The sequence below is a fragment of the Merops nubicus genome, unplaced genomic scaffold (assembly GCF_000691845.1).
Source record: "Merops nubicus isolate BGI_N331 unplaced genomic scaffold, ASM69184v1 scaffold35334, whole genome shotgun sequence".
In the NCBI taxonomy this organism is placed as follows: domain Eukaryota; kingdom Metazoa; phylum Chordata; class Aves; order Coraciiformes; family Meropidae; genus Merops; species Merops nubicus.
Window position 1 is genome coordinate 1 of NW_008602940.1, and position 10881 is coordinate 10881.

General features: G+C 39.7%; 1 protein-coding gene across 1 annotated transcript; it reads right to left on the reverse strand.

Annotated features, from left to right (window-relative positions):
• Positions 1-1950: 1950 nt before the first annotated feature.
• On the reverse strand, positions 1951-8981 carry LOC103771222 (storkhead-box protein 2-like; the record flags this gene model as incomplete). Its single annotated transcript, XM_008938512.1, has 3 exons — positions 8955-8981; positions 8492-8625; positions 1951-2103 (listed from the first exon to the last, which is right to left on the reverse strand). Coding segments are annotated over exons 2-3 (226 nt in total), but the record flags the coding sequence as incomplete, so codon positions are not given.
• Positions 8982-10881: the final 1900 nt, after the last annotated feature.

The following is a 10881-nucleotide window of genomic DNA, read 5'->3' on the forward strand; positions in this document are numbered from 1 at the left end:
TATATAATAAATTATAAATATAATAAAAATCGTCAATAATTATATTAAGATATTGATAAAATAACTGGAATAAAACTTGCAATTTATGGAACTCTTCTAGTACATAGACATATAGAAAACATGACTTGGACAAAACATCACAATTAATTAAACTGGAATTATAACTGTGAACTTTGCCTTCTTTGCATCCTATCCCTTACAACTTTTATCACTATTTTCAAAATCAGTCAAGAATACCGAAAAAAGCCTCTTACAAACAAACTGGGACAGAAAGCCAGTATTTACAAAATATACTTGCAGTGCCTTTTCCCAAAGTGCAATTACTAAATGTCAGACAGAACTGTTTATTTCAAACACAGCTCTCAATCCAGAATTTTATTTTAAAGTCTCAGAACTTAGTACCAGTTATAGCAAAAGCCATGTAACCTTCAAGGCTTTAAGTAACTCTTGCTCTGAAATGTAAGCAACAAAATTCAAGATACCAAAACATGGTAGTGGTTAGGCTGCCTAGATGAGGCAGATGTATCAGTAGTTTTCCTGCTTAAGCATTTTAATTATCTGCTTTTTACAGCTGTAAAAGTGGTACAAACAGAGAAGTGTCCGAGCTAGTTTATAGAATTGTAAACTCGGGCACAGAACAGTTAAACGTCTTGCCCAGGATCACACAAAGCACAAGTGAAAAAGTTGTGCTCTCCTGAGCAGTAAACCTCTGTCCAATGCTTTCACACCACACCTTCACATTTTTCTCTAAGATGCATTTTGCATGATTCACCAACTCCAGATACAGATTGCCAGTAGGGAAGCATATTTGAGAGTACATTCTTAATATATGTTTCCCTTTTTTGATGTTACAGCATCTTTAATCCAAGATATTTTAATTTTACCATTTAAAAAGTATTATCAAATGCTGTCCAGAATATCTTCTGAACAGTACAACAGTATTTATGAACAGAGCAAGTGTTATCTATGGCTCTCCAAACCTTTTAGTCAATGGAGAGAGTGGTCAAGTCAAAAAAAAAAAAAAAAAAAAAAAAAAAAAAAAAAAAAAAAAAAAAGGCAAGATTTAAATATTTTTCAAGAAAGGGTAGTACAGAAGTAAAAGTCAGAACTGTGTCCAAGAAGGCTCTAAGAATCCCTGGACATCTGGATGACAACCTCCTTTCAGTTTAAATGGAACCTCTCCCTGAAGCAGGCACATCATCATCATTGGACTCTATTACTTGCATCAGGCCACACCAGTTTTGAGAGCCTGTCCTGGGTGAGGAAGGGCATGCAGTATGTGGTGAAACTGCTCTTAAAGAGAGAATGCTTTACACAGAGACCTCTGTGAAGTTATCTCTGTGGTGAATGGACAATGACACTTGAACTGGTTGAATGATGTCAGCAGAGCTTTTATGAGTTAGCTTACAACTGGCTTGAAAGCCAAAAGGTGGTATACGTCTGCTCTGTCTAAGACACATATTTTGTTCTCTCTTTCTACTAAAGAAGTTTTAAACTATTTTTATTATGATGATAAAGAAGGCTATTTTTTGAGGGAAATCAAAACCAAGCTTATTCTGACACCAGTCCAAAAAAGGAAACAGCAGATACAGTTTGCTTTCTAGTACCTCAAGTAATTTTTAATATTTACATACAAGTCAGGAATCAACCCTGAAAAATGTATCTTGCATGAATGGCTCTGTCAAAGAGAAATCAATTCTCTGTATGTTTAGAATAAAGAAAAGGTCATAAGATTAGAACACTAAATCCTCCCTTTTACTTTTGGGTAGCATCTCAGGATTAATCAATATTCCCACCCAGAAAAGTAAAGAAAAATAGACTACCAAACACTGAAAGTCCTTCTTCTAAGGAAGCCAGAAAGATAAACTTTGGGTAGGGACTGGGGATTCTTTAACTGCCCTTTTACAGACATGTATCTATCTGACCAATAATTTATTGATGTCCAGTTACCTGGGAAGCAGGTTGTTAGGTGCTCCATTAGTGCTTCTTGTGTGACTTGTTTTCGGGCAGAGTTCATTGCCGAGATAGCCAGGCAAAGGATTTCCCCAAGTGGAATAAACTGTGACTGACTGATAGGAGACATGCTGATGGGTGATACATCACCTGTAAAAAGACAACAGATGTGCAATGAAGCGTTTTGTTTAAAAATCTGCTCTTAGAACAAGACTGCAGAGATACAATCGGACAAGATGTGCACAGCTTCACAGTTGCACTGAGCTGGGGATAAAACTCTTACAGTGGAGAACCATCCAACAGCTTATTTCAAAAGCTTACTTCAAAACTCAAGGCTGTGTGAACTTTGGAAAAATGGGGGATGCACACAGACATGGTTTCTCAAAGGGTGCAATAGACAGATTCAGAAAAATGCCAACAAATTAGTACTTAAGAGTTGCAAAACCTTGTGCTCGAATATCCTACGATGTAACTGCACAAACAAAATAGCTGTGTTTATTTATCTGGACATGAAAGGGGAGATCTCATGGGCCATCTCACCTAGACCATGCTTTTGCCAGGATAGGTTGGACCAGGTGATCCTTGAAGTCCCTGCCAGTCTGGTGTTCTATAATTTCACTCCCCTTCCAAAGGCTAGCGCTATGGATCACTCACCATCTCCACTTGATATTTTTTTCTTAATAGTAACAAAGATCAGAAAAAAAACATTGCTAAGGTCATGAATAACATTTTCACTCAGCTGATAAAGCCAAGAACACTCTTTAGATGCACAAAAAGCATCAAACACCTTAAGACTGATAACCTGAATAAATTTCTCCTGGATCGACATGGCAAATGTCTTTGTATGGACCACGTATTTTTTAGAAGACAAGTTTTACTGGTTCCAGGATGGCCTGAAAAGTAACTTCGTTGTAACTTTTCTCATGTTGTCCTTAAAAACTATATGTAACCCATTTTAAAAAAATAATTGAAATATCTTAAAAATGAAAATTCAAGGAGAAATTATAATTTGAGAATACTAGCATGACTACACAAATACACATATATATGGGCATTTTAACATACTTTATATAAATACAGAAATGCTTTTAGATTCTGCTCTATATCTCCCTCTTGAAGCAGTAAGAGTGACCTCAAATAGAAGGAAGCATCAGGCTAAAAGATTTCCTTTGCCAGTGGAAAAGGAATAATACAAAGCAACAGACAAAACAAGGAAAGCTTGACTACAATTTTTTTCTCTGGTCAGAGGTCAGTGAATAGCCAGGGATTAAGATTTACCTAAATGGCTCCGAAATCTCAGGAAAATCACTTATTTCTGCTGTCAAAGAACAATACTTCGTGATCAAATCAAGAATCAAATTACTGGAAATAAGTTCAAATTCAAACTTTCCTCCACAATTTAGGGAATCTACTGTTTTTCCTATTATTTCTGTATTTCTGTTACGTTTACTGAACAGGAACAGCAGTTTCTGAAACTGATTATCAAAATGCATTCTTGCACTATACTCAGCACTTTGGAAAAAAAAAAAGAGACTTGGTGGGAGTAGCACATTGCATAACTGCTTCAAGTGAGACTTATGAGCAATATTTTTAAATACACCAGCTGCACAATCTGTTGTACAACAGTGACACACACTACCCAAGACACAACAATGATTTAAAATACACATTTGTGCTATGCTGTCCCTGATTGCTTCTCCTTAACCAGGCCTGACCAGATCAATGATGCAATCCCAACACATCAGCATTCCTCCAGCTTCAACACAGTGCACCTCTCATCTGACCACAGAACGACGACTTTAAAACATAACGTTTTCCTGACGTGTTTCTTCACATATACCTGAAGAGTTCCTGCTGCATGCTTTACAGATAATGGCAATCAAGAAGATTGTAGGTGGCTTACGGGGAAACGTGAGAGATACACTTTCATGTGACTTGGGAGCAAACACCATTTGTCCCTTCATTATTTGAGAATGGATAAAGGATATCAGTTATTATTTTACTATTTACTAGTAATTATGACCTGAGAGAGGCCTACAAGAAAGCAGGGGAGGGACTATTCACAAGGGTTTGTAGTGACAGGACAAGGGGTAATGGCTTTAAGCTAGAAAAGGGTAGATTTAGACTAGACATTAGGAAAAGGTTCTTCAATATGAGGGTGACAGACCACTGGAACAGGTTGCCCAGACAGGTGGTGGAGGCCCCATCCCTGGAGACATTCAAGATAAGGCTAGATGGTAGCTTGATTTAGTTTGAGGTGTCCCTGTTTATTGCGGGGGGGGGGAGGGGGTTGGACTAGATGACCTTTGGAAGTCCCTTCCAGCCCAGACATTCTACGATTCTATGACTGCTGTCATCTTACATTTGTTCATCAAGGCATCTTTGTAACCAGCCAAGCACATAACTTCACCAACTTTGATAGTCTCTGTGCACTTTTTGTTTCTTTACCAACTAGTTTCACATCTAAAACCCATCAGAATTATGGCAAGAATTTTGCAGATTTAGCTAACCAATTTAAGAAATTACTGTCTTTCACGCAGAGATTTTCTGTCCCGGGTACCCTCGTGAGCACAACTAAGTTCTGCTCAGTGCAGCATCAAACAGACTGGCATATATTGCCCTCAGCTGAGGTTTAACCTGATCAGGTTCACTGGACACTGAAACCCCTGGGTAGCTTTAATGTCACCCAGGTGAAGGGCAATAACTTCCTGAATTGCTTTATCTAGATCATGAAAGGCCTGGCAATTTCTTAAACCAAGGCACTGTGGCAAGAGAATCCCTGTGCCTGCCCCCAGGCACGCACTCACACTGCTGCCTGTGCAGGCACCAGGATGGGACAGCAAGAGGAAGACCTCTTTCCTCCCCTTGTACCCAAAATGATCCACTCACAGCTAACCTGAATGACATTTAAGATTAATCAGCTTCCTGAAGTGGGAAAGGGCCTTATGGAGGGTTATACGTGAAGCCCAGCAAGTCCTGCTGATTTACGTAGTTTGCTCTGCAGCCTCCCAGCTGCCACCAGAGGGATTCCTGGACAAGAACTTGTTTGCAAGTATTTGGGAGTTTAACAACCATTCAATTGACTATAAACATGACTATAATAAACCATAGAATAATAATTTAAATGGCTTTAAATGCAATAGAAATTGCCAACAAATATTGCTTTATGTGAGAGCCTTTTTTGGTTTTGTAAGGTACTATTGAGAGCTAAGCCTTGTTCTTTTCCACAGGGTGCTTTTCAACCTTCTTCACTGTGACAAGGGAACTCCTCTTGCGCCTCTGTTGTGCCAGAACTACCTCCACAGCTTGTTGTCCATAACTGTCTGCAGGAGCTAAGTACTGGCTCTTGGTTTAAAAAGGCTAACATGCATCTGTAAAACTTTCAGCAGACCTAGTGGTAGCAAGCGCAAATCCCCTCACTCAGGGAGGATTTAATTTGCCAAGCTTTATCTTAACTGTCCTGTGGCTCTAGGAAATTACAAGCACTGTGTGGCGATAGTTAAGTGAACAAACTTGTTTGATGCACAACAGAAAATATCTTGTGTCTATGAATTAATGTAACATATTAAAGTCAATTACGTGTGTAAATACTGTTTAGCCTGTCGAACAGAAGGTTTACAGCAACTTCTTTAGGAAAGACCTGTTTCAAAATATCAAATGCACTTTTCCTAACTTTTTTTGAAGACCACATCGCTCACATAAAACATCTAGCATATGGCTTCCCTTAGCTCTGACTGATGCTTGTCTCAAGCAGCTTTCTTCTGAAATCAAATTACTAGCCTTGACTTTCATATGTTTATGTTTCCAATTAAATGAAAACTGGAGCTCAGAAAGCAGTTTTCACCAGCTGACTGCATGTTTTGTTTAAATATCATATATATATATAGTTTTAATTCTGTTTCTGCAGTGTCTTTTCATACTTTTCTCTACAGATTTTAAGAGGTTGCTACACTTCTTGTTTAAAGTGGCACTTAATTTTCAAAAATGTCTAAGCACATAAACAATGAACGAGATCTGTCCTCATTTATGCCTTGGGGATTTGTAGCACTACAAAAAATAATTATTGTTACTTAGAACAAAAGATTATGTAGCACATACATACTTAGCTCTTATACAGCACATTTCTTCAGTGGATTTCAAAACATTTCTAATAGTTGGGTAACTGCAACTGTCTTTAACATACAGATGAGAAAGTGACGGTCTGTAGCAGAGTTGGGAATGAAGATTCACACGTCCTGAACTCATACCAGTCAGAACCTTTCCTGTGCCAGTTTAGCTAGTGTCTCTGTTCTCTGCAAGTCAAGGCATGACCTTCTTGGGAGAAAATGAGGTAGACTATATTCTGCACCATGTATCAGCAATTAAACTAGCAACTATATACTGATGACACAATTTTTATTAGTGATTCTGCTGCTGGAAAGAAGCGATCTGGAAGTCAAACTCCCCATCTCATGAAGTTTGCATGAAGACTGTTTGAAAAATCACCTCTAGACTTATAAATGAAACCAGTTCAGTACAGTCATTGTGAAGGAAGATTAAGGAAATTAAAGTGCAAAGCCACACTATGTTAGAATTTATACACACTATTTCCCTGGAGTGGAGAAGAGACCCTCTGATTACACTCCACATCCTGCAAAATGCAAGATGCCAAAACCTCGTTTCTCTTCTCCATCCAGCCTCTCAACACCTTTTTAACTTTTTGTTTCCTAAGGATCAAGACAAATTTTAAACATTATTTTTATCCTGGTTTCCACAGGAAATGAGGTTTGCACAATCACAGTCTGTGTGCATGCATATGGCAGAGAGGTCAGGACTCACTAGACAACAGAGATTCTAAAATGGGTGTTTGCTGTGCACATTGTGCCTGCACAGAGCTTCAAGCACAGCCATCTCCCACTAGACAGGAGAGAATCCAGTCAAAAACCACCTGTCAAAGTAAATGACATCACTACTTTTGCTGCTTACAGAACTATGTTATTAATCAGAAAATATCAAAGTACGGTAACTTCATGGCACCTCATGATTATAGTGGCTGCAACTGAAATCTACAAAAAAATTTCTTGCCAACAGCCTGTTCTGATCAACACTCAGTTATGATTTCGCTCTGGAAAGAAACACAGAAAAGTAATTTTCAAACAAAAGGTAGCTAACAAAACCAGAACTACTGGTAATGTGCAAAAAGCAGGGTCTCCAGCCTCCAGTGATATCATCACTTTTTTTCAGGAATATCGTAAGTGAAAAGTCTCTTTTAGAAAGCAAACCAAACCCAACCCCACACATTCAGATTCACTTAAAGAAGGGAGAGATGCTGAAGAAGTTACATGTCTGGCCTGGGTTGCACAACACCCCTTTCCCCCCCAGACCTCAACATGACTGAATCACTCTTACGATAGAACACTTACACAGATGTTGCAAACAAACCCTTTTTTATGTGAACTCACAACAAAGATATGTAATTGCCATTTTAATCCAGACAAGGTTTCCATCTGACTGTAAACAACAGGAGAGAAGAGGAAGCATATGCAGATTTCTATGGTATTACGCAGATTACTCTGAAATACCTTGGATCTGCACTAGCACACTAACACAGAAAATAACACATTTTACTGGCAAAATCTGAAATAAAGAAAATTAGAAGGCATGTTGCTTGTACTGTTCTCAGCTATAGCTAAATCCTCCTTTTAAATCACACTTCCTGGAGTATTTTATGAAAAAGCTGCAGGTTGTGTTTACTAGACAGTTCCACATACCAGGACTGATAACAAAGAAAAAAAATACATTGACGATTCGTCCATTCATTGCTGTTTAAGGGCAGCTTAAACAAAGGCTTGACAAATGCAGTAACACACATTTGCCAACCAGTAAACTCCTTCTGCACCTCCGAAATGCACACACACCAGAACACCTTCCCTTGCAGACACAGATCACAAATGCTTCAAGAATGTGACTTGGTAATGTGCCCACTCCAATTCTAACCAGCCTGAAGAAAACAGAACAACCTTAAGAAGGACCAATCATATGATCAACACTTGCCTCTGAACAAAGGTCTAATCCCTTGCCAGTTATTAACTTCAACCACGTAAACTGATCTTTTAAATCATTCGGACCCAGCTAAAATCATCTCCAGGTTCACCAGGTGGCATTAACTTTCAGAAACAGGTGCAAAATTGCTCACGGTCTGCAGACTTCTCTTACATGCATTCATCCTGTGTATTTCCTGTGATTTAAATTTCCTTTTTTTTGTTCATGTCCTGTGGCCAGCTGCCTCTTGATCCAAAGTGATATCCCAGCACATGTTACAACTATGGTCATAAAAAGTTTCTGCTGGAGCACGGAACTCTCCCAGAAGATTCAGTCGAGGAAATTTTGGTGGTGTTGCTTATCCTGGGAAGGAGGAGGGTGGAAATGTGGATTTTTTTTTTAATATATTGTGTGCTTTAGAATGTGTTTCCTCAAAGAATATTTTTCAAATGCATTTTTTAATAAGTGTCCGTGTCTATATTCCTGGCACACAATATGTTAAAAAAGGGGCACTTACCTGAACCCCTATGGTCTGGTTCCATGCTCCAGTACAGTATCCAGAGTAGCTGTGATGTAACAACAATGTGCATATTGGGGCTTTATATCACTGTGGAAGCTGGCTGGCTGCAGCATAGGTCAGTGCCACAGGACCTGAAAGAAGGAAAACAAAGCATGCTTTTAGGCAGTAATAGGCTGAACACCTACCTCTTAAAGCAGGAAAGAGGGGCTTCCAGAAAAGAAAAAATAATGCAGTATCTATGCAGATCCGCTGAAAGGAACACTATTTCACACAATTCTCACATAAGCACAAGAAACAAACGGTTAAGAAATGACAGGGGAGGTGGAGGTATAGCATCTAAAAGGGACTATAAATATAACTCTCACACAGTGTTTTGAAAACATCTCTCTCCTTTTGCCCTATTTCCACAGCATGGCTGGAATCAGAGTTTGACACCACCCCCTGTTCTGAAGGCACTCACAGTCTTTGCAAAGCACCTCTCCACTGCAGTGCCTCAGGATTCTGCAGTGTCACTCCTCTTCTCCCTGGCTCTCTGCAAAGTGAAGTCATAGGAATGGATCAGCCAACCTGACTTCTCACTACCCTGCCCAGAATCCTTTGTGAACTGAAATGAGTCATCGCTCTGAAAAAAATCCACGGTGAAACGTTCCAGGTTTCTCCCTACGTCTGCGCTGGCTTCTTTGTCTTTGAGACAAGTGCCTCTGCTTCTGGAACGGTGCCCAGCTGCATTGAACAGGATAACAAGCCAGCCTCCTCATTAACTGGACAAGAAAGCTATTTACATGCATTAGCAAAGACAAGTTAAAGCTTTAACTCCCGAGTCAAGAGAAAAAATTCACCCCTAACCTATCTTCCTGATGTAATACACAACCCCCAAAGCACAAAGCCACAAACACGCACATGTATGTGCACACACACTTAGAGCAAGATTTTCTTAAATTATTCACTATTCACCATGACACTTACCAGTCTTTACTCTATTGATTAAAAAGGAAGATTTACTCTCCTTTGTCAGTCCTGAAGAAAGACACAGACCTGCACGTAAAACAGCTTTGCTGAACAGTGGATCAAAGTTGTGCTGCTGCAAACTGTTTATCAAAAAATTAGAAGCAGTGGGCAAGTTCTTGCAAGCTCATTTTTCATCATCACATTCACTATTTCAGTTCACAACAAAGTGAGCCCTGAAACCATGCCAAACAGAAAATGTCAAACTGCTCCAAGTGCCGAGAGCCAGCGGAGATGCTTCAGCTTCTGCTGCTACTGACAAAGAAGGTAATGCTCAGAACGAGGTCACTGTGTCAGGATCTCACCCCCAGTGCTATGTTTTCCTTTGCTTGGTGAGGACATGCTAAGCTAAACCACCAGGAAAATACAGAATAATAGGTAGAAATAGTGCGTGACAAGAGACAGCTGCTGCTGTTTTGGAGAAACGTTTTTAGTTGGTTAATGATTTTCTTTTAAGAGAAGAAAACATTTAGAATTGTCTTCACTGCAGAAGAACTATTTCTAGTCATGACCTAATCATCAAAATGAGAAGGCTGAAATGCAGAAACAGAGGGGCAAACAGAAAAAGGAATGCTGCCACAAAGCACTCCTTTAAAGGTTCCTGTATCCTAAGCACTCTGTAATAAAGTACACCAGGCACATAATCCATATACTCCTGAAATACAGCACTTTATGGCTCACTCGTGCAGTGCTGGAACAGGTAGGTCTCTTGGGTTCTCCCCTGAAAGAACATACCAGGTGTTTAGGACTGAATGACATGCAAAGGTCACCACCTCCCTGTGCTGCAAGCTGCAGCCTTACAGCCACTTTTTCAACCCTAGCAGTGAAAGAGCCAAACCTAGCCTAAAACAGGTCTATGTAAGCGTTTCAAGAGGAGAGGTAAATAACTGGGTTACACAACTAACAAACACCACTTTTGTTTACAGGTCAATGGCAACTGTCATGCAGCAAAGCCATATTACAAACTGGCTCATCTGCCAGTGTAAGGTAAGCTGGGTGCTTTGCTACACCTGTCCTTGCACAGGAGCCAAGACCTCAACATTAAAAGCCAGGGGTTTGCTATACGTACAGTTCAGCAGTTTCTGTTTTCCCTGAAACACCTCATTCCAGGAAATCTTCCTTCAACTTTATAGGAGTTTTGCTTTCCCTGGGGCTGCAGGATCAGCTGCAAAGCCTCTAATGAATCCAACTTGGCATTTGCAATGTTTGGGTCCCCCAGGATCATCAAGCAGAAACTCTGGTGGTTTGTCTGCTAAGCCCACACCCACTGTACAGCAATGGAACTCGTTCCAGGAAGGAAAATTTCTGTGGGCTTAAAAGTTAATTACAACGGGCACCTACTGAAAGAAGAAATGAGAGCTCCCACCTGCTTTTCCTCTTCA